Source organism: Rutilus rutilus (assembly GCF_951802725.1).
Source record: "Rutilus rutilus genome assembly, chromosome: 2".
NCBI classification, from domain to species: Eukaryota; Metazoa; Chordata; class Actinopteri; order Cypriniformes; family Leuciscidae; genus Rutilus; species Rutilus rutilus.
In genome coordinates this window covers 43388673-43412832 of record NC_140210.1, presented here as the reverse complement: position 1 = coordinate 43412832, position 24160 = coordinate 43388673, and the positions used below count along the sequence as shown (strand labels likewise).

At 43.0% G+C, this 24160-nt stretch overlaps 1 protein-coding gene and 1 long non-coding RNA gene across 2 annotated transcripts in view; both read right to left on the bottom strand.

Moving 5' to 3' along the window:
• Positions 1–19559, bottom strand: part of LOC311279378 (protocadherin-11 Y-linked-like) — a gene marked incomplete at its 5' end in the record, with an annotated part of 35290 nt that extends 15731 nt beyond the window's left edge. The window contains 12 exons of the mRNA XM_084390831.1: positions 6157–6321; positions 6841–6938; positions 7053–7244; positions 7997–8107; positions 8444–8751; positions 10241–10389; positions 10509–10681; positions 11204–11302; positions 11409–11660; positions 11759–11884; positions 19319–19492; positions 19533–19559. Coding sequence (XP_084246957.1) covers positions 6157–6321; positions 6841–6938; positions 7053–7244; positions 7997–8107; positions 8444–8751; positions 10241–10389; positions 10509–10681; positions 11204–11302; positions 11409–11660; positions 11759–11884; positions 19319–19492; positions 19533–19559 — 1874 coding nt within the window. The remainder of the gene's footprint in view (positions 1–6156; positions 6322–6840; positions 6939–7052; positions 7245–7996; positions 8108–8443; positions 8752–10240; positions 10390–10508; positions 10682–11203; positions 11303–11408; positions 11661–11758; positions 11885–19318; positions 19493–19532) is intronic.
• LOC311286516 lies at positions 4463–4888 on the bottom strand. Its single transcript, XR_014626578.1, has 3 exons — positions 4809–4888; positions 4644–4662; positions 4463–4519 (listed from the first exon to the last, which is right to left on the bottom strand). It is a non-coding gene; the product is annotated as an uncharacterized lncRNA (long non-coding RNA).
• Positions 19560–24160: the final 4601 nt, after the last annotated feature.

Genomic DNA, 24160 nt, shown 5'->3' with positions numbered 1-24160 from the left:
TAAAATGATTTACGGTTACTGTCAACGCATTCTCATCCCCAAATCGTCACTTTCAAACATTCTTCAATATCCGACGCACGCTTCGGTTATGGGTAGGTTTAGGTCTGTGGTAGGGTTATGCGTCTCATATGGATGCTAAAGGGTGCTTTGTGCGTCAGATATTGAAGAAATTTTTAAAGCGTCTGTATATGACGACTTGGGATGAGAACGGGCTGTTACTGTATATGAAGCATGCAGGTTTTTTTCATATGGTCAATGATAATATTATTAATCTTCCTCCTTTCATAATTTATATATGTTTAGTAGACTAAACATTTTAACTCAAACATTTGCGATTTGCATGTCGATTGCAATGCTCAAATCTGAACGAGAATGATAGCGATAGCATCCTAACCATCTAAACCTAGCATGTTAGTGTTTACTAGCTACCAGATTGATAATTCGCTCATCTACTAACGTTAGCTGATTCATGAAGATAAATGGAGGACCAGATAGTTTCCGTAACGTAGCCAGGCAGACAACAGATTAGAAAAACTAAAGATAGTATGCAAGCAATTTACTTACTAGTTCAACAGCATGACGGCCAAGTCAGCATCGGTCTGACGATAAGCTCACGCCAGCGAGCAAACGCTCGACCAATATTGATCCTCGTCCTGCCTTTCAGTTTATCACTCTCCCTTTTCCTCTTCCGACTCTACTCCGACAAAACCTTGGACTTCTTACGTTTCACTGCTGCTTCAGCCATGACGAAAACAGACGCACGAAAACAAACGCGCTGGTTGGCCTGTCACGGCCGAATTTGAGGAAGTGGTGGGGGAAGTGACGTATGCCGTAAAGCAGTCGAATTTTGTAGTTCTTTTTGAGCTCTGGTTACTACCCGCACCCCGAAGTTACATAGTGCCAGTAAAAGCGATACAGACCCCGTCAGGCTCTGGCAGACGTGTCATTCAACCTATTGTAAGTCGATGTACCATCACAAGGGTCTTGGAAATATATTATGAAGGTTGAAAAACTACATGTTGTTACTTTAAATAGGCTGAGACTAACAAGGTAATGAGACACAGGTGGATGCAATCAGAGATGATGAGTCCGGGCAGTGAGTTATGGGAAATGTAGTTTGTGAGGGTGCCCTCTGGTGGCTCTCAAGGGCACTCCAGCTGGTGACCGTTACAACTATATAAGTGGAGTAATGTAGGGAATAGTGAATGAGGGTATGGGGAGATTTCGAACACAGCCCAGGCTCCAGCTATACCCTTCTCACTGCTTCAGGTGTGTTTGATTATGGTTGGCGCTAAATTCTGCAGGACAGTGATGGCGTGTCCGAAATTGCATACTGTAGGTATGTAGCCTAATACATTTGAATTTGGACTTCGCGACCGTTAAAAAGTATGTTATAGTATGAATGTGTGTTGTGTAGTATGAATGAAATTGGAAAGTACTCCATACAACATTGTGTTACTGTCACGTAACCTACCAGCGTCAGCATTGCTTCACTGTCATTCACAAATCCTCTCCAGTGGCCTCATGGGATAGAAAAGTGTCCATAAAGTCCCTTTCAAGGACAGTCTGTTCACTCGACGGCCATATTTGCAACGCCTCCGGGCAGCTAATTCGGGCATCCAAAGTCCTGTCTAGCTGAAATCTGCTTGCCGAACTCACAATTTAATAACATATTTCAAATCAACAACAAAATCCGACATTAATATTGTTTCTTATGCACAAATAACTTTAAAAAGGCATATTTTTCAGGCTAGACCAATCAATGTCAGATTTCCATGGAAAACGGAGCTTTTAACGGCAGCTGCAGTGACTTTACCAATCAGCGATTGGCTCTTTTACTTAGAAGGCAGGACATATTCCCCGCCATAATGCACGCGTAACAGTTTCTCCCATTCAATAGTAAATATTAGGAGTGCACCGTCTTTGGATGTCTAATTGCTGCATCCCAATTCGCATATTGTCCGTCCATTTCACTACATTTCTCCCCGAAACGGCAGGAAATTTAATTAAATGGAATGTGGAGCATTTTAACTATGACAATGATTGACAGGGCAGTTTAAACTGTGACAGGATGCACGTATAAGTCGACAGAGCTGTCCGTTAAAGACACAGTTATTACGAAGTAATATGTATGTCCCAAAGAGATGGCCTACTCTTCTGCTATGCACTCAAAATATGTAGGCCTACTTTTTCTTCAAAAAACAAAACATTACATACTCCAACAACTCCATCTTCTTGACTATTAATTATACTGTTTTGTTACAGTTTATTTTATTTATAAAATGATATATTTAAACACACAAACATTTATTTCAAATCTTAGAAATCCGTATACTATGTGTCCATTGTTTTCGAATAGAAAAAGGGAGCAAGTCTTTTACTGAGGAGTTAGATCACATACACTCAGATGAGTTGAACTTGACGCCCGTGATTGGGAGTATTTGCTCTGTTCCTAAATCTAGCAAGCTGCCTTACTGCCTGCTCCTATAGGGAGCTGCCTTCTTAGGGCCAGTTTACACGGAGCACGTTTTGCTTTCTCCTGCACTGTTTTTTATTTGTTTTTCTATATACAGATGCTCTAGTCAAGATAAATGTCTTTGAATTTTGACACACTCTGCTCCGCCTGACCTGCAGATGTTCCTATTGCATGTGCTGTTTCCCTCCAGACTTATGCTCTGTAAAAATGTCTTTGTACTGTGTACTTAAACAAAAGAAAAATTAAAAAACTTTAGTTCTACATACAGTACATATGATGTGGGTATCTCCTACCCAAACCTAATCAATATTAGCATACATTGTTGTGGTCTTCTCAAGTGTTTGTGTTTAATCAGCCTCACTGCTTTCATTAAAAGCTTCCAGGCTCTATTATATTCATTCTGAAGCTGAATGCAAAGCTACCGCAGAATTCATCCTGACCAATCACAGTAGTTGTGGGCTGCGTAGAAATGCTTATTTTATTGTCATCTTATCATTATGTCTCTTGTATAGACAGACTTAACTCATAGTTTAATGAGACACATAAGAAATCTTCCCAAAGTAACTGTGTAACATACATCTTCATAAAACAAATGTTGCAAACTTTTCTTCCACCATCTTACAGAATACACAAAGATTGAATACATCAGCAAAAGTAACAATTAGACAATTTGGTGAATATGTTATGTGATGGAAAATTCCAAACCAAAGTAAGCAACCAAATTCCTTCATTAAGGGCCCTTTTATGAGACCATTACTGAAATTTAAATGCGATGGTCACTTCAAAGATGTAATTGTAGGATTTTTTTGAATTTATTTGCTATTTTATCTGGAAATGTAACGAAATATCCCTAACATAACACTTTTTAAATTTTTGTTATTTTTTTTACCAAATGCTAAATGTGAATTAAAGACACAGAGGCTATATTAAAAAAAAAATCTACATTTATTTACATTTACACATTTGGCAGTTCTTCTATTCCTTGGGAATCAATCGAAGTGACTGTGGCATATCCAGCACCACCTCTCCTGTTTGCTCTACAGAACTACAGTGCTACATCTGTCTTAACAGCTGTATTTTTCAGTATTTTGTTTTAAAATAATGTTCCAATTCATAATAAAGTAGCAGTGACGTCTGGCTTCGTGATGCGTGATCCATACAGCCACTTTAAGACACGAATGCTTGTCTCTTTGAAGGGAATTCGCCCTGTGTTGTGTCTGTTGTGACCATAGACTGTAAAAAAAAAACATGGACGTAGTATCTGTGACATCACCCGTAGGTTTCTGAAGAGCATTTTTATAACGAAAGTGGGCGGAGCTGACCGTCGCCATCTTGACAGCGCGTCACTCCTGGATAAACGACAATGGGCAGCGAGGCGTATTAGCTGAGGTGACGTGACGCTAACAGACAGCAGACAAACGGCTAGTAGTGAAGCAGTGGCAATCCACCTGTCACTCATGTGGCCACGCCCTTAATTATGCAGAACTTTAAGGCTTAATATAATTTAAACGGATTTGTTATAAAAAAATTCACCCCCCTCACAGTTGTCATGAAGGGCAAAATTAGCTTTATAGACCAAAACCACTTTTTGTACCAGGCTTTAAACATATTTTCTGCTGTAAAGTTGGGCATATTAACATGGGGGGTTTATGGGATTGATTCTCTTTTGCAGCCTGTCTCTAGTGGCCAGTCGATGAATTCCAGTTTAAGTCACTTCTGTGTTGCATTCAAGAGAGAGACAGGAAGGTTGCCGCTTGGTTGTGACTTAAGTTTTTGAGAGTCACATGACAGCTGATCCCGGAACTGAGGACACATGATCAAAGATGTTCACCCTGTAATGCTGAAGCCCAGAGCCTGATTTCTGTCTAAAGAAGCCCTGATACTCGTGTTGTTTCCTCCATGTAGGGCATCTCACTAAGTCTTGTACACCACTGAGAAGAAGTGAGGAGCTTTGATCCATCAGGGTGTTTTCAGAAAATGCTGTTTCCACTGATATCACTTCCATTCTCAGATTCTCTGTCAAAATGTCTCTTTAACCTCTTCCTGGGAAACACACAAAACACATGGGACAAAATTACAAATAAGAATTTAGATTCCATTTTTAATGACAAAATTATACTTAATGAATTATACACTATTAGTTTGTCGTTACAGTAAGGTGCTTTACCTCTCTGGGTTCTGGGTTTCTGTTAACAAAAGAAGAAACATGTTTACTCAAACATCTCAGAACAAACCAATGCAGATAAAAACATGGTAACATGCATAATTTGTATTTGAGAACAATCTTTCCAAACTATTTGTATCAGATCTTTAACAATATTTTGACACTTACGTGTTAAAGTTACCAAGGCGGTCAATACTGTGTCTCCTTTCAGTTAAATCAATGTCAGTATCTGAACTCTGTCTGTCAGAACCGGTGCACTTTTTCCTGAGGCAGCGAAAATATGTATTATAACTAATTGACCAAACATATTAATTTTCTTCACTGTATAAAATAATACTCCTAAAACATGAGCAATGTTCAACATGAAACATCAAATTATCACTATAAAGACAACTGGCATCACATTATGGCATTTTAGGAAAGCTGTAGTACTAATTACTGGCAGTCCAAGTGAAACAGAACAGACCATTTAAATCAATCAAATAAAAAAAATCAATTCTGATTTCATGAAGTTTATTTTCAATTAGGATTAGTAGACAGGTTAGTTGACCATAACTAAGTTTATTATGTATCAAACACACACACACACACACACACACACACACACACACACACACACACCAAACACACACACACACACACACACACACACACACACACACACACACACACACACACACACACACACACACACACACACACACACACACACACACAGACAGACTGCAGTTACATGGCCAGTAATAACTTACTTGACAAGATAGATAATCATCGACACTAAAGCCTCACCGATTACAGGCAGCAGAACACTGACAGCGATTGTGACGGTTTGACTGGATTCTCCAGAGTCTCCTGAACTGTCCTCCACTTTGATTTCCAAACCAGGACCAAAAACCTTCTCCAGCTCAGATGTTAAAACTTTGTTCTCACTGTTCAGCTTTCTGTGGGAGTGAAGATATTATTTCAGATGCTGCCCATTACACTCTCATCCTAATTATATAGAATAGATGTAATTCAGGCAAGCAGGCCAGAGGGAATTGTGAAGAGTATATCTTTTTGTTAATACATACATACATTTTTTTTCATATAAATAGCTTATATTTTTGTTAAAGCACTTACATAAAGTATTCATAAATATGTATATTTATGATTTGTAAACCTTTATATAAATCATAATTCTGAGGAGGAACCCTTTTCAAGGTGGATACATATCTGCATATTGCGATGTTAAAAGTTTGTGCAATTGTACTCGCACTTGTCACATAATTCAATCCCTTACTGATATTCTTACACAAACATAGTTGGCAAACCAATAGCCTTGTAGACAGTCAGAGTTAAAATAAAAATTAATGTATTCAGATCTCTGATGAATTTTATAATTAAAATTATAACCGATTTTAAGTAAGAGCACTGACCACAAGGCTACAACCATTATGACTCTATTTATTGTAAAACATGTCACTTGCACATTTCCACATTAGATTAGTCTGAATAAACTGATATTTGTTCAACTTACTCTTTGACCTCTGTGGCTTGGATGACAGCACCACTGGAGTCCATGGCGATGAAACTGACGTAAGTTTTGTCTGTAGATTCTCTAAGAATGGTGCGCATCTCATTCCCATCCTCAGCTCTCACACTGAGGATTGTCACAGTCCAGCCTAAAACTTTCCCCATGGAACTGAGAAAAAAAACACACTATCAGATGGTGTATAGAACACAAAACAATAAAACGAGGTAACATGAAGCACCAATTCAGTCTAATTGTAAAACAGAAAAAGCAATTCATAGATAATAACTGGCTTAAAATAACGTTTTGCTCATGATCGATCCGTTTCTATAATTTGACACCTGACTTAACTCACTAGAAGGGAAGCTTTTCAGTAAATAATGGTGTAAATTTCAGTCTTTTCTACAGACAAGGTGACTTAGACTTGGAAATGTCATATGGACTATTTTTTTATTATGTTTTTTTTTGTGGGAAAGAACTGTATGAATATTTTCTTTGAAAACATAGCAGGACACACAGGTTAGGAATCCCATGAGGGTGAGTAAAATAATTCATTTTTAAATTTAGTTTTGGGTCAATTAATCCTTAAACATGTTTCCTCTTAGCTCAAAACACATTAGCACTTCACAAATAGAAATGCTCTTATTCTGTCTCAATAACATGTTTCAGTAACGAACAGAGATTACTCACTCTTCCATCTCTGGTATCATCTTATCCACTATGTATACGGGCCGGTTTAAGGAGATTACTGAGACGCTGTCATGATGTACACTTTGTTTTACTTCGATCTACAGGTGGCAAACACAAGAAGTCCGTCTTTGTAAAGGTGTTCTCTTCTCAATAAAAATGTCATTGGTCATTTGAAACTCTTTTTTCTCTTTTTTTTCTCTGTTTCTGCTCACCTGTACTGTTGTAGTCGTGAACAGCCCATGTTTATCAGTGGCTTTAACATGAAAGGTGAACAGATTGTCTCCAAATTTGGATACATCCAGTACGTAGACCTGACCAGTGCTTGCCTCCACATCCAGCAGAGTTGTGGACTCCTGCAGGGAATACTGCAGTTCTGAGCTCTCGCCCACATCAGGGTCCGATGCCTGAGGGACATTTCAACCACATTTCAACCAGTTACGTGAAGACAAAAAATAAAATAAAAAAAATAATGAAATCAATTGTGATTAAAAAATCAAGTTTATTAACAACTATTAACAACAATTAGCTTGGTTATGTACTTTCATTTAGTAAGTTCACTGTTCAGTAATATTTTTACAGATAGCACTCTTCTATCTAGAACCTTAAAAGTTTCTGCCAGGCACTTCATATATCTAAGGTTCCCATCATGGGGTCATTTTATGGATTTAATTTTAATTGATTTTTAACCTTAATTAGATTTTATGAATTAAACAGCTCGTAAACATATATTACCACTAGAAACATTTTTAATAATCCATTAAACATGAAAGTATTATTCAATCATTTGAGATATTTTTTTTTTAGTATAAAGGGTTCTTTAAAATTGAGTCAAGGGTTCTGTATATAACTTTTTTCTAAGAGTGGCTCAACTGCTTTGGGGGAAACATTTCAGACATCAACATTTTATATGCCAGGAGAAAAAAAGTAAGTCTGATCACTTTGAAAAATACCAGCACATATATCTCCTCAGATGGCATGGGATGAGTTGCATGTCGAAATGTATTACTTAGGGTTAAGGGTTTGAACAAATCACTAGCCCTTTAGTATGAGCAATAACAACAGAAACAGTGATGTTTGCCTTAGTGAACACCACTTATTACAAAATAGATCTGACTACATCCACTTCATTAATATCTGATGTCTATGCCACACTTACCTGGACCTTCACTATAGGGAATTTGTATGGAGAGATACTGAAAATCTCTGCTTTATATATTTCAGCATCAAACACAGGAGCCTCATTCACGTTCTCAACCTGAACGCTGACCTGAAGATTGTGAGAGAACAAAATACAAATATAAATGAGCCCTGTGGCAACTTTCTTTTAAGAAGAGAAACTTTTGACTTTGACGTGCTTGAAGAGTAAGACTTTAAGAGTAAGAGTAAAAACATACTCTAGGTAAGTATGAGAACGTAAACACTTATAACTGCACAACTTGTGTCATTGCATTCTTAAATGTGTCAGAATGCAAATGCAATGTTGCTTTAATGGGGGATACAGTGGGCATTAACATACATTTTAACAAAATACACTATGCATTAACATAAATTGTGCACTTGTGTAAAGTTTGTTTCTGGCCTTAGTTTAAAGTAAGGATAGTACCGTTGTCTCTGCAGTGTTTGGAGGAGTTCTGGAGTCTATGGCTTCTACTGTGAGGATGAACCACTCCTCTTCCTCCTTGTCCAGCGGTCTGAGAGCTTTTATGGTTCCCTCACCATCCACAGAGAAGACATGCTTGTGTGACTTCATGTTATAGCTGACCGTAACCACTGGACTTCCTGTTAATGCCTTGACCTTGCCCACTGTTGAGGCCTCAGGTTCATTCTCCTTTATTGTGAAGTTGTAGGAGGAGCTTTCAAAACTCACACTCTCAGGGAGAGAGGCAATTTCGAAGTAGATCAAGACTTCAGCTACAGAGAGAAGAAAGATGTTAGTTTTGACATGTTAATTCTATTGAGGTCAGGTTGATTCTTACATGCAAACCAAGGGCACACGTTTGGGACACAAATGTACCATAACCCATTTGTAAAGAATACCATTATGATCTGGTATGAAGTTCATACATTTCTCGGAGAGGCCCCATTGTTGTTTTGCTTCTCCCTGATTTGTGGGAATGAATATTTCACTCCAGCTAAAAATGATATGGGGTTTAAACTGGTTGAATAAGGGAATAGTTAGATTGATGGACTTTAATGAAGACAATATTTTAATGTCATTTGACAATCTGGTATCAAAGTTTCAAATACCCCGGAAACATTTTTTTAAATACCTGCAGCTTAGAAGTTTTATTTTTTCGAAACTAAAGAATTCTGTGCAACTCCCTTCATTATCCACACCGGAAACCTTTTCCACACAAGACTGTTTCAGTAAAGGGCGAATTACCCAATTATATAATATACTGGTACAGAATCATAAAGAAAATTCTGAAAATAAAAGACGAGGTTTCCAAGGTACATTTTTTCATTGTGTGTGGGAATGTGGTGAGGTACAAAAGTTTTCGAGTAAAGTGACTCAGTATGTATCTCAATTTATAACTACTCCTATTTCTTTAAGCCCAGTAATATGTGTATTGGGTGTCTATGTGGAGAATTACTCTCTGCCTGTCAAAAAGAAAAAACTGGTGGATTTGTGCCTACTACAAGCCAGGCGTTCAATTGCCCTTTGCTGGAAGAATACAAATTGTCCTTCCCTTGGACTTTGGCTGAAAAACTTGATATATCCAGTTTGGCCCTTGAGAAGCTTACATATGTGATCAAGGTGAAGTCTTCTTAATTTTACGAAATTTGGGAGATGTTCTTGAGATTTGTTAAAGAAGGAGATATTGAAGAGGCTATAGATGTCTGAAGTTGTAGCACAAGATGCAGGGCTCACTTTAGATTTGAATGACTGTGCAGGCAGTGTTTTAGCAGATTACAGAACAATTTGTGCTGAAATCTAAACAAAATAGACCAAAAGCCCTAAAGTAATACACACATACACACGATTTGCAAATGCAGATTCAACAATCAATTTGTACACGTAAAAACATAAGATACTTGTATTTATGAATTGCTTTTTTTTTATTTAGTGAATGTAAATTTAGTTGTGCATTTACATATGTTTTGTGAATAAGAATTATGAGTTTGTAAATTGTACGCATTTGTGAATCATATTTTGTTTAAATTTTTCATTTTGAGACTATTGTAGCTCTATATGTAATTGCCAATCATGTGAAATGGCCCCCCAGTTTTAAAATGTTTTGTGCTGGCATAAACTGCATTAACACTAGTAGTACTACATTAGAGCTAGCATTTTTCTGCCTCTTTGTGGACATATTTACAGTATTTAGGTGAGAACACACTGCACTAGAGAGATAGATAGAGCTCCTAAGGAAGAACAACAAAGTTATGAAGCCCAAACCTTCATCAGATTCTGGTGGTGTTCCTTGATCTGTCGCTATAGCAGTGAGGGTTAGCAGCGTGTCTTCTGTGACGTCGCTAAGGTCAGAGGTCAAAGTGATGACTCCTGTTTCAGCATCCAATGCGACCATTGAGGAGTCTTCAGAGAAACTACAGAAAAACAACATTCATGCATCTGTCTTAAGGAGTGATGTAGGTAAGGGTGTTCATTGTTTAGCCTTCATGTTATTGATCCTAATGAAATGGAAGTTTAGTTAGCTTAAGCTTACCTGTAACTAATTAGCGCGTTGTTTCCAGCATCTTTATCTGTGGCCGAGAGCGTCAGCAGCACATCTCCAACCTTGGCGTCTTTAACCCGAATGCTTTTCCTGTAGGTGTCAGAGCTGAAAACTGGAGCGTTGTCATTGACATCTGTGATACTGACCCTCACTGTGGTGATGTTCTGCAGAAAATGATCCCAAACAAACCTTTCGTATTACAGACCAAAAGTTTATATTTGCAGTGTCTAGTATCTAACTTAATGTCTGGAATTAACAGTAATTAACTTGTACGGATTGAACTAGTATCAGGTAGCCAGATTTTTGAATATCTGCATAAAATCCAGAACATACTGCAGCTTCTTTTTGCATGTTTGTGTGTCATTTAGGGATAGATAAATAAAAAATTAAACTGAAATATAACCTTTAGGACAAAATGAATGTGCAGGTGTGCTCAAGGTTGTAATGCTACTTAAACAACGGCTCAAACTAAATTGGGAAAATCTTTCAAAGTTTATATTCCATGAAGCTATGGCCAATCAGTCAACTAGTTCTTCCTTGGAATCACTTTTACAAACTTTGTATGCTGGCAGACAGATAAAACCCTTTACAACCTTCCAGATGAGGAAATGCCACAGAATGTTCCAATCGCAAATTGAATTGAACTACACATGTTTACATCAAATAAATAGATATTATTACTGTACATTTCTCTGTGGGATTGCATGGTCCACAGCAACAATGACCACATCATACACATCCTGTGTCTCCCGATCCAGTTCCTCAATGGCTAGGAGAGTCCCATCCTGAAGGAATGAAATAAGCGTTTTTTTTACAATTTCATATTTATAAAGTTATGATATAATTTACTGTAGGCACAGTGACAGCTGCCTTTCTCATAAGTCCCCTCACCTCTCTGAATCTGAATATTTCACTGTGTGAGGAAGTAGTGATGGTGACACGACCGTTGTCTCCAATGTCAGCGTCTGTGGCTGAGATTTTGCACACCTCTCCAGGTGATGAGGGTGTGTACGCACCTTCCTGAATCTCAATGGGCTCTGGGAGAGGAAGGAATTGTGGGTTGTTGTCGTTGACGTCCAGAACAGTGATGATGACCTGAGCTGTGGAGCTTAAACCATTGACAGGCTGGTCTACAGCTACAACCTGAGAAAGACAATGCAAGCATCCCGTTCAGAATGAATAGTAATCCTGAACATTTTGTAAATAGTTGGATTTAAGAAATGAATGTGATTGCTTTGTACCTGTATGATGTAATTGTCTACAGTTTCTCTATCCAAGGTAGCGTCGCTCCGGAGTGATATTACTCCTTGACTGTTGATAACGAAGGTACTGTTATCCATGATAAAGTGACCTTTAGAGAACCCACCCTGATCAGAGAGAAAACTAGATAAGGTAAGTACATCAAATCAAACTTTGAATGCTGGCTTAACAAAACCTTAAATGGAAGTTTATATCAGCTATATCAGTTTAAGTTTGAAGAGAGTTTTAAAGGTGCAGTATGTAGTATTGACAGCTAGCGGTTGAAATGGGTACTGTAGTCCAAATTCAAAATATTGGAGAGGGTTGTTTCTCTCGTCCACTCCTCAGACTTGATGCTCCCGGGTTGCCAGATTGAGGAGGACACGCAACAGAAGTGAGCACAACTGACAATGGAAGGTGACGAGCCTTACAGTGTGAGTTGATGAGTTGATTTATCCATGTTTTAATATGCCTCTGGACATAGAGCTTCTTAGATGGATGCCGAGTTTTTTTAGTTCGGGTAAAATCAGCTATTTCTGACCTAGTTTGTTTGCTGACTTCCATGGCTATAATACGTTGTGTTTTCTGATAACTGATAAACCCAGAGTGTCAAAATACTATTGGGTAAATCGGCAGCGAAATCACTCTCAGACCAAAACAAAAACAGTTCCCTTTCGTGGTCACTCCGAGTTACGTCGGATGACGACGATTGGGGTTTCGCTTAGAAGCCTATCACCTTCGAGTATTAGAAAACGAGCCAATGGCAATGAAATGCCATGGGTCTGTGGAATTTGCATAGCGTAACTCCGCCCGCCGCAGGGGGTATATAAGGAAGTACGCGGCACAATGCAGACATGCTTTCGCTTCGGAGCCGAGAACTTCTCCACTCCTGCAAGCCAAATATTCTGAGTTAGTCTTCTCTTACCTTCGAGACGAGCGAACTCTCCGGTGTTGGTGTGACGGCGATTTCAGCGAGTGCTCACTACCCTGCTGGTCTGTTCAGTGATCTGACAGTTAGTGTGTTTCTCCCTGTTCGCTTCAGCATCCGCGGAGTTTATCCTCTCACAAAAAGAGCTTGCACGCGGCACGTCTTTTTAAAGATGCCTCGCCCGTGCACTTCTGGTTGCGGTCGCGAGATATTTTTCTCTGATGGGCATGAACACTGCTTAGCGTGTTTGGGCGTTGATCACGCTAAAGCAGCGTTCATGGATGACTCATGTTCTCACTGCGGGAACATGACCATCTCCATGCTGCGGTCGAGACTCAATGAGCTCACCAGAGCGAGAGTCCCCCTACCCACACCCCGATCTACTGACTCCGAGAGGGTTAGTACTTCGGCTGGTGGCCGGGGTGACCTGAGGGTGACTGTGTGGGACATACCGCTGACACGTCCGCGGTCCACACACCCCTCTTCAGCAGTGGTACCCGCGAGTGTTCAGACTGAGACCGCTGGTCCCTCTTCGGAGCCCCAGCGCGTCTCGTTTGGAGCTCCAGAGGAAGATACTATGTCGATCGCGGCATCACAAGGTGGGCGCGAGTCCTCGGGAAGTGAGGATTCGGCTGCGTTGCCGCCCTCGGGCGTGCCAGCGTTGCCCGAGTCTGATCCCGAGCTGACCGCCATGCTTTCCCGGGCAGCCGCGGCCATTGGTGTTGAGTGGTCCCCGCCACCTGATCCAGTGCGCTCGCGGCTGGACGATTGGTTTTTGGGAGCGGCCGCTGACACCCGTCGCCGCCCAACCCCAATTCCTTTCTTCCCGGAAGTGCATGAGGAAGTCACGCGGTCCTGGAAGGCTCCCATGTCTTCTCGTGATCGTTCGTCGGCTTTCTCCGCCTTTCCTCCCCTCGATAAAGCTGATGCTTGTGGGTACACTGGGATTCCCACGGTTGAACGTTCTGTCGCGATGCAGCTGTGTCCGGCAAGCGCTTCATCACGTGGTGATCCAAAGCACCCTTCCAAGGCCTGTAGATTCTCGTCTACTATGGTGGCGAAATCTTACAGAGCGGCGGGACAGGCAGCTGCTTCACTGCATGCCATGGCCATCTTACAGGTCTACCAGGCCAAGATGCTCCGTGACATGCACGAGGGTAGGACAGACCCAGGGCTCTTTGATGAGCTGCGCGCCGCCACTGACCTCGCTCTCCGGGCGACGAAAGTGACCGCGCGCTCCCTGGGTTTGGTGATGTCCACAGCTGTGGTCCAGGAGAGACACCTGTGGCTGAACCTGGCCGATATGCGTGAGCCTGAGCGGACTCGTCTGCTCAACGCTCCCATATCCCAGGCCGGCCTTTTCGGCGGTGCAGTCGAGGACTTTGCCCAACAGTTCTCGACTGCTCAGAAGCAGACTGAGGCCATTAAACACATTCTGCCCCGGCGTGCTGTTGCTGCTAAGCCACCGGTTCAGAGTCCTCAGCCTGCTCGCCGCCGAGGGCGCCCTCCTGCGGCTCCCGCCCCTCCCGCACGGCCCCAGCAGCAGTCATCGGGGTCGCGTCGTGGAGGAAGCCGCAGGAAGGCGCCACAGCCCTCTCCAGCCCCGCCGCCCGCTAAACGCCAGGCTAAGCGGCGCTCCTGAGACGGGCAGCTCAGGATTGGCTTTCTTTTCTGTTCAGGAGGTGGTAGCAGGGCCACTCCTTCCCCCGGTGGAGGGCCGGGGGAGAATCTTTTGTTCTCCACTCCCCGCTGCTCGTCCCACGACGGGCAGCACCCTAATGTGGTTAAAGACAGAATCGAAATCCCCAATCCTGAGCCCACAGAGCCCGAGGGCCGCAGTGCGCGCCACCCTCGGGTCCCGCCACTGCCGCCCTCCTCTGTCCCAGAGGTGCGGGATGACAGCACGCGCCGCCCACGGGCCTCGCTCCTCTCATCCCCCTCTGTCGCCAGACCCCTGCCAGAGCACGCCCCCGTGGGACGCGCGCCCTCCCCTGGCCTCCTCTGGCAGGACGCGGTTAATGACCGTGCCCCCGCACAGGGCCGCTATGCCACCCTCGCCGGTGCCGGTCATTCCGCCTCGCTGCCCCACCGACGGTACGTCTGTGGTTCGTATGACCCCGCTGGTGCACTTTCTGGAGGCCTGGCTAGAGCTTCCCAGACTGTCCCGCTGGGTCGCGAGAACCATCAGGCTCGGCTACGCGATTCAGTTCGCGCGATCTCCTCCCCGCTTCAGGGGAGTCCGCTTCACTATGATCGGTGGCAATGCCCCTGTCATGAGAGCGGAGGTCGCCACCCTGCTGGCGAAGGGTGCGATCGAGATTGTCCCTCCAGCCGAGATGAAGTCCGGCTTCTACAGCCCTTACTTCATTGTACCCAAGAAGTCCGGTGGGTTACGGCCAATCCTCGACCTACGCGTCTTGAACCGCTCCCTTCACAGGCTGCCGTTCAAGATGTTAACGGCCAAACACATCCTCCAGTGTGTGCGGCCGCAGGATTGGTTTGCAGCGATCGACCTGAAGGACGCCTACTTCCATGTCTCCATTTTACCTCGACACAGACCGTTTCTACGGTTTGCTTTCGAGGGGCAGGCATACCAGTACGCGGTTCTCCCTTTCGGGCTAGCCCTGTCTCCTCGCGTCTTTACGAAGGTCGTCGAGGCAGCCCTTGTTCCCCTCCGGGAACACGGGGTTCGCATCCTGAACTATCTCGACGACTGGCTGATCCTAGCTCACTCTCGAGACCAGGTTTGCGAACACAGGGACCTAGTGCTCCGGCACCTAGCTCGTCTGGGCCTTCGGGTCAACTGGGAGAAGAGCAAACTCTGCCCCGTGCAGAGGATCTCTTTTCTCGGTATGGAGATCGACTCGGTCGCCATGTGCGCGCAGCTTACGAGCGAGCGCGCGCAGTCACTGCTGACTTGTCTTCGTCAGTTCGAGGGCAAGAGTGCGGTTCCACTGAAACTTTTTCAGAGGCTCCTGGGGCATATGGCATCCGCAGCCGCAGTAACGCCGCTGGGATTGCTTCATATGAGACCGCTTCAGCTTTGGCTTCGCGATCGAGTCCCGAGGTGGGCATGGCAACACGGCACGCTCCAAGTCCCAGTGACTCCAGCCTGCCGTCAGACCTTCACCCCGTGGGCGAACCTCAGTTTTCTACGGGCCGGAGTGCCCTTAGAACGAGTTTCCCGGCATGTTGTTGTATCAACAGATGCCTCCAACACGGGCTGGGGCGCCATGTGCAATGGTCATGCTGCCGCGGGCTCCTGGACAGGACCCCAGCGCCTTTGGCATGTCAATTGCCTCGAGTTGCTGGCTGTACGTCTCGCCCTGCACCGCTTCCGGGCGTTGCTCAGGGGCCAGCACGTACTAGTCCGATCAGACAATACCGCAACAGTAGCGTACATCAACCATCAAGGTGGTCTACGCTCCCGCCGTATGTCGCAACTCGCTCGCCACCTCCTCATATGGAGTCAGAGGCATCTGAGGTCGCTTCGAGCCATTTATATCCCGGGACACCTAAACCAGGCGGCCGACGAGCTGTCTCGAGTTCGGCCTCTCGCTGGAGAATGGCGACTCCATCCCCGGACGGTCCAGCTGATTTGGGATCAGTTCGGCGACGCACAGGTAGACCTGTTTGCCTCCCACGACTCGTCCCACTGCGACCTGTTTTATTCCCTGACCGAGGGCACGCTCGGCACGGATGCACTGGCGCACAGCTGGCCGCGGGGCCTACGCAAGTATGCGTTTCCCCCAGTGAGCCTTCTTGCGCAGACCTTGCGCAAGATCAGGGAGGACGAGGAGCAGGTCATTTTGGTTGCCCCGTATTGGCCCAACCGGACCTGGTTCTCCGAACTAGTACTCCTCGCGACAGCACCTCCCTGGCCAATTCCTCTGAGGAAGGACCTCCTTTCTCAGGGACGGGGCACCTTATGGCACCCTCGTCCCGATCTTTGGAGCCTCCACGTGTGGCTCCTGGACGGGACGAGGCAGGTTTGAGTACCCTACCACCTGCGGTGGTGGCTACCATCACTTCCGCTAGAGCATCGTCCACGAGACATGCCTATGCGTTGAAGTGGAACCTCTTCGTCAACTGGTGTTCTTCTAAACATCAAGAACCCACGAAATGCCCGATCAGTGTCGTGCTTTCCTTCCTGCAAGAAGGGTTGGAGCGAAGGCTGTCTCCCTCCACCCTGAAAGTGTATGTTGCCGCCATTGCCGCACATCACGAAGCAGTTGATGGTAAGTCTCTGGGAAAGCACGACCTGATCGTCAGGTTCCTGAGGGGAGCGAGGAGACTAAATCCTCCTCGTCCTCCCCTCGTTCCCTCTTGGGACCTCTCAGTGGTTCTAACTGCCCTGCAGAGTGCTCCCTTTGAGCCTTTGCAATCAGTGGAGCTTAAGTTCCTGTCAATGAAGACAGCGCTCCTGGTTGCATTGGCCTCCATCAAGAGGGTAGGGGACCTGCAGGCATTCTCGGTTGACGAAGCGTGCCTGGAATTCGGGCCGGCTGACTCTCACGTGATCCTGAGACCCCGGCTTGGATATGTGCCCAAGGTTCCTACCACACCCTTTTGAGACCAGGTAGTGAACCTGCAAGCGCTGCCCTTGGAGGAGGCAGACCCAGCCTTGGCACTGCTCTGTCCAGTACGCGCCCTCCGTGCCTATGTAGACAGAACGCAGTGCTTCAGGACCTCAGACCAGCTCTTTGTCTGTCATGGTGGGAAGCTGAAGGGAAAGGCTCTCTCAAAGCAAAGGTTATCACACTGGATAGTGGATACCATTGCTTTGGCATACCAACAGCAAGGTCGTCCGTGCCCCCTTGGTGTGAAAGCCCACTCCACACGTAGTGTGCCTTCCTCTTGGGCTCTAGCGCATGGCGCCTCGCTAACAGACATTTGTAGAGCTGCAGGCTGGGCGACACCCAACACATTCGCGAGATTCTATAATCTCCGAGTAGAGCCAGTTTCTTCTCATGTACTCGCTTCAACCAGCCGGTGCTAGATTCTGCTCAGGTGTCTTCGCTTGCTCGCCATTCCTCTCCACGGACGGGATACGTGCGATATTTTCCTCAGGTGAGTCTGATAAGCTCTGAGTTTCCTCCAGCACTGCTGACGTCAACGCCTGAGTTATGCCAAATTCCATACTCAGCTTTGCGCTTGACTAGGTGCCACCATGTGCATGGTCCCCCCTCTGGGCGACCCCCACATGGGTATTCCGCTGTAAGTCTCCTTGTGAGCGTGTGTCTTTCCCTTGGCAAGCCACCCTTGCCACCCCTGGGGTTTAAAATTCCACCTGCGGCTGGACACCCCAGTGTTCTTCCATATGCAGCCTCTGGCCATATGTGTATTCTAAGTCCCCCCCATCAATGGCTGGGCGTAATTGCATACTTCTCCCTGGAGATATGCTCCCCAGTGTACCTTGGTATCCCTGTGTTAAGTAGGACTCCTTCGTTCGTGCTAGCCTCACAACAGGGAGCTCAGACTTACGCAGGGCACTGGAAGACAGCCGAGGTGGCGTGATTAGACTGGAACCCCAATCGTCGTCATCCGACGTAACTCGGAGTGACCACGAAAGGGAACGTCTCGGTTACGGATGTAACCCTCGTTCCCTGAGTGGGAACGGAGACGTTACGTCTTCCTGCCACTTCCGCTGTACCGCTGAAAAACGCCTGGGGCCAGTCTCGGCTCCTCAGCGAAGGCATGTCTGCATTGTGCCGCGTACTTCCTTATATACCCCCTGCGGCGGGCGGAGTTACGCTATGCAAATTCCGCAGACCCATGGCATTTCATTGCCATTGGCTCGTTTTCTAATACTCGAAGGTGATAGGCTTCTAAGCGAAACCCCAATCGTCGTCATCCGACGTAACGTCTCCGTTCCCACTCAGGGAACGAGGGTTACATCCGTAACCGAGACGTTCTGATGCGGAACGCACATTTCAAAGTAGAATAACTGGCTGTAGCGTTGTTGATAGGAGACACGAGTATGTGAACTTAGCATTTTTCCTAAATCTCTGCAAACATATTAGGAAATTTTCGTGCTTTAATACAGTCAAAAAGTTATATACTTCAAGTGTTATGCCTTGAATACTTGCATTTCTTAACCATTTCTAAAGTGTTCTGAGCAGTTGGGGAATTACTTGTTAAGGTGTTCGAATTTATTAATGGGTGGGTGCTAGAGTTTCACGAGTTAACACTTACATACAATTTGAGGGGGTAAAGTTTAATGCGTATTTGGCGTGCTGTCCGGGGGGAGGGCTCGGAGTTCGGCCCGAACCCAGAGTACTCCCCCGTATGTAAGTGTTTAGGACTAGAAGCGCGGAGAAGGGTATGCTGCAAAATTGTCAATGGATTGTGGTGAGACTGCTGAGTGTATATACCTCTTACCATTGATTGCTGAGTGCTCTCCACTTGTGTTAATTATCTGAACGTGCTCCTCCCGAACTTTGTTAATAAAATCATAATTTTGCTAAACGGTCGCTTAGTGTTTTTAAGTTTTTGGGAGCTCTGGATGATTGGATCATCATTTTTGGTGTTTAAAAATGGTTCACCATTTTAGTGTTTGCAAGTCTGTATTTTTTATTTGTGTGTTTATTTGATCTACTTTACAAACAGACAGTGATGTTTTCAGGAACTGTACCAGGTCTGGATCAGTGACTCTAATCTGAAGCACAAACTGATCCGGTGGTGAATTTTCCAGAATAGATACGGTGTACTCATCCTGGTCAAATTTTGGAGGGTTGTCATTCACATCCTCAATGGTGACGGACACCACAGTGTTAGCAGTTTTACGGGCATCATCCTTCTGAGTTGCCTGTTTATAAGGAAATCATGAATAGAAAATATAAACAAACACAATCCTGAAACCTCTTCAGATTCATGAATGTCTTCAGAAACGTCTGATACCTGTATGTGAACATTTATCTGGTCGACTTCCTCTCTGTCTAGTGCCGTTGTCACAGAAATGACTCCACTGTTTTGATCAATGTCAAAGTTACTCTGATATTCATTTGGAAAGGCTGGAACAGAAATGTGGATATTTGCTGTGTTATTATCAGAAACTTCATATAGAATATGACTATATTTCTTTATTCAAATAGAAGTGTGTTATTAGCAGTGTAAAGTGCTTGTTTTATCACAATTACTGTGCTTGACAATAGTTTGGTGGAATTTTCTATATTATCAGATTTAATATCTGTAAGAGCCAATTTAATATTTCAATAATTTGTATATAGTAGCCTATTGTTTGCTTGGAGTGTTGATTTCAAGCACTAACTGAAGATATCATATTTGTATCTTTTTTTCAGAGGTAATTCTGATATTTCCTGTGTTTATTTTATATATATCTATATATATATCAGTACTATTTCCTATGTTTTCTGATGTACAGGCTAATTTGTGTTCTGTTTCTTTAATGGTTACGCCCACTTTGGGGCGGAAGATTGAACTTGAAGTAGTTCGTGTATAGGAAAAAAGGGAGAAACAGTTTTCTTACCGTTTCGTCTGTCATTATGGATAAAACTCGTGTTTAAACGTTCAAGGTAACACCAGTTAAAGGTTTAACAAGTGAAACCATAGGAAAGGCTACAGGAGCCAACAGGATTTTGTATATTTTTGTAATTTTGTGTTTTGATTAAACTCGCACTTTTTTCACTGACTTCTGTGACGAGTAAGAACGTTTTTTCCTGTACCAGTGAAGTTAACATAGGACTTTGCACCTACAATATCAGTGTTTCACCTCTAGCTCTCACACATCTACAGAGAAACTTTAATTTGAAACAGGAGGAGGTTATTTAGATTAGGACACATGTCATGTAAGTGTGTTGTAAATCTTCTGTTAACAGCACCTGCTGTTATGCTGTAAAGTACAGGCTCGTTGATGCCCGTGTCGCCATCTTGAGCTTTTATGGCCGCAGGAGTGACGTCTGAAAACTGTCCTACCTGTGCATGGACAGAAAAGACATGGAGGGTTTCATTTGTTTGATTAGACATGCGTTTAAATATTGATCATGATGTTATTTACCTGATTTTCCTCAATGGATGCCATGTAGAGACTATGATCAAAATAAGGGTATAGATTGTCAAAATCATCAACCGTTATTGTAACTGTTGTGGTGTCACTGAATTCTTCTTTATCCTGCAAAGAAACAAAGTGTTTTAATACTATCTACATTAAAATGATAGTTCATCCAAAAATGAAAATGTCAATGTATGGGGAAAAGCTGTTTGGACAATTCTACTAAACATCTGCTTTAGTTTTCCACAGAAGAAAGAAAGTCATGCACTCTCAGAAAAAAGGGCATTGGACTGGCACCCTTTCAAAATGTATAACATATCTTTAATAGTAATAATAGAATGGTTAATGTCATGGTGCAATGAGCAGAAACTGCTCTTTGTAAATAATTGGAATCTGTTTTGGGAGCGTCCTAGGCTTTTCCGTGCTGATGGCTTACACCCAAGCAGATTCGGAGCGAATCTTCTGTCGGATAACATCTCCAAAATGTTAAATACCTTTTGACTAGTAACCAAAAGTCCAAATCATAGTCTCTGCTGCACCAATTTAACTGATATAAATACTAGTGTAGAACATTGTATAGAAACAGTGTCTATTCCTCGTTTAGTGAGATCAAATAATAAATCTACTGCAGGATCTTGGAAAAATCTAATTGTTATTAAAACAGAAAATGTTGCTATTAGTAAACAAAAACTATTTCTAAAGCTAGGTCTTCTAAACATTAGATCACTCACACCTAAGGCAGTTATTGTAAATGAAATAGTCACAGATAATAGCTTCGCTGTACTTTGCCTTACTGAAACCTGGCTTAAACCAAATGATTATTTCGGTCTAAATGAGTCTACTCCATCTGGATACTGTTATAAGCACGAGCCCCGTCTGATTGGTCGTGGCGGCGGTGTTGCAACAATCTATAGAGATATTCTCAATGTTACTCAGAAAACGGGTTATAAGTTTATTTCGTTTGAAGTACTTGTACTAAATGTTACGCTCTTAGATGTTAGAAAAACATCCCTATTATCTCTAGCCTTGGCTACCGTATATAGACCGCCTGGGCCTTACGCTGATTTCCTAAAAGAGTTTGCAGATTTTCTCTCAGACCTATTAGTCAATGTCGATAAAGCATTAATTGTTGGAGATTTTAACATACACGTAGATAATCCAAATGATGCGTTAGGGGCTGCGTTTACAGATTTATTAAATTCATTTGGGGTCAAGCAAAACGTCACCGGACCAACTCATCGTCTTAATCATACACTCGATTTAATTATATCACATGGAACCGATCCAACCGATATAGATATTATACCCCAAAGTGATGAAGTCACTAACCATTACTTGGTAACTTGCATATTACGTACTGCTGTAATATGTCATGCGGCGCCGCGTTATCAACCAGGCAGAACAATCCTTCCATCCACCATATATACTTTCTCAAATTGCTTATCTGATCTGTCTCAGCTGCTGCCTGAACCCAAACAAACAGATGAACTAGAAGAACTAACTAGCACTATGAGCACTATTCTCTCTAGAACATTGGATGTTGTTGCACCCACTAAATTAAAAAAGGTCAGAGAGAAAATTAAAGCACCATGGTACAACAATACTACGCATGTTCTAAAGAGAGAAACCCGTATTTTAGAGCGTAAATGGAAACAAACTAATTTAGAGGTCTTTAGAATCGCGTGGAAAGACAGTATGTCACGTTATAAAAAGGCCCTAAATGCGGCCAGGGCTGAGCACCTCCGCAAACTAATAGAAAATAACCAAAATAATCCAAGGTTTTTATTTAACACCGTGGCTAGACTAACAAATAAACAGACTTCACCCGAACAAATTATCCCCTTACAGTTCAGTAGTAATGATTTCATGAAGTTCTTCACTGAGAAAATAGAAAGCATCAGAACCACAATTGTAAACGTTCAATCCTCAATTGCGCCTTATAATTCAGCCTCAATTATCACGACGCAAGAACAATTACAGTGCTTTACAACTATTGAACAAAAAGAGTTAAATAAACTTATCACTTCATCTAAAACAACAACATGTTTATTAGATCCTATACCAACTAAGCTACTGAAAGAAGTGTTACCTGTAGTGGAAGAGCCTCTCCTCAATATTATTAACTCGTCTTTATCTTTAGGTCATGTTCCAAGAACATTTAAACTGGCAGTTATAAAACCTCTCATTAAGAAACCACAATTAGATCATAATAACCTAGCAAATTATAGACCCATTTCAAATCTTCCATTTATGTCTAAAATATTAGAAAAAGTGGTGTCCGCTCAATTGTGTTCTTTCTTGCAAGAAAATGATATCTATGAAAAGTTTCAGTCAGGATTCAGGCCGCACCATAGCACTGAAACTGCGCTCGTTAAAATCACAAATGATTTACTTTTAGCTTCTGACCAAGGCTGTATCTCAATACTAGTTTTACTTGATCTTAGTGCTGCGTTCGATACTATAGATCACACAATACTCTTAGATCGACTACAAAATTATACTGGAGTTCAAGGACAAGCATTAAGCTGGTTCAGATCATACTTATCTGACCGCTACCATTTTGTCTATTTAAATGGAGAAAAATCGATCATAACTCCAGTAAACTATGGAGTGCCGCAGGGATCTGTGTTAGGTCCTCTGTTATTCTCAGTATATATGATGCCACTTGGAAATATTATAAGGAAACATGGAATTAGTTTCCATTGTTATGCTGATGACACTCAAATTTATATTTCATCACGGCCAGATGAAAACGCTAAATTATCCAAATTGACAGAGTGTGTTAAAGATATAAAAGATTGGATGACGCGTAATTTTCTTTTATTAAATCCAGACAAAACAGAGGTACTAATCATCGGTTCAAAAAACCGCCCACAAAACCTCTCGCAATACAACTTTAACATCGTAGGATGTCCTGTTACTTTATCCTCTACAGTAAAAGACCTGGGTGTTATACTCGATTGCAACCTGTCTTTCGAAAATCATATTTCATATGTTACAAAAACTGCCTTTTTCCACCTTAGAAACATTTCTAAGCTACGTAATATGCAATCAGTTTCTGATGCAGAAAAGTTAGTTCATGCATTCATGACCTCGAGACTAGATTACTGTAATGCTTTATTAGCCGGTTGTCCTGCATCCTCAATAAACAAGCTACAGTTAGTCCAAAATGCAGCCGCTAGAGTTCTTACTAGATCAAGAAAATATGATCATATAACACCGATTTTATCATCACTGCATTGGTTACCTATAAAGTTCCGTATTAATTACAAGGTATTGCTACTGACTTATAAAGCCCTGAACGGCTTAGCTCCAGTCTATTTAACGGATCTTCTATCGCCCTATAATCCATCGCGCTCTTTAAGATCACTAAATTCAAGGCTTTTGGTCATACCTAGGATATCCAGAACCACCAAAGGAGGGAGAGCATTTTCACATTTAGCCCCAAAACTCTGGAATAGCCTT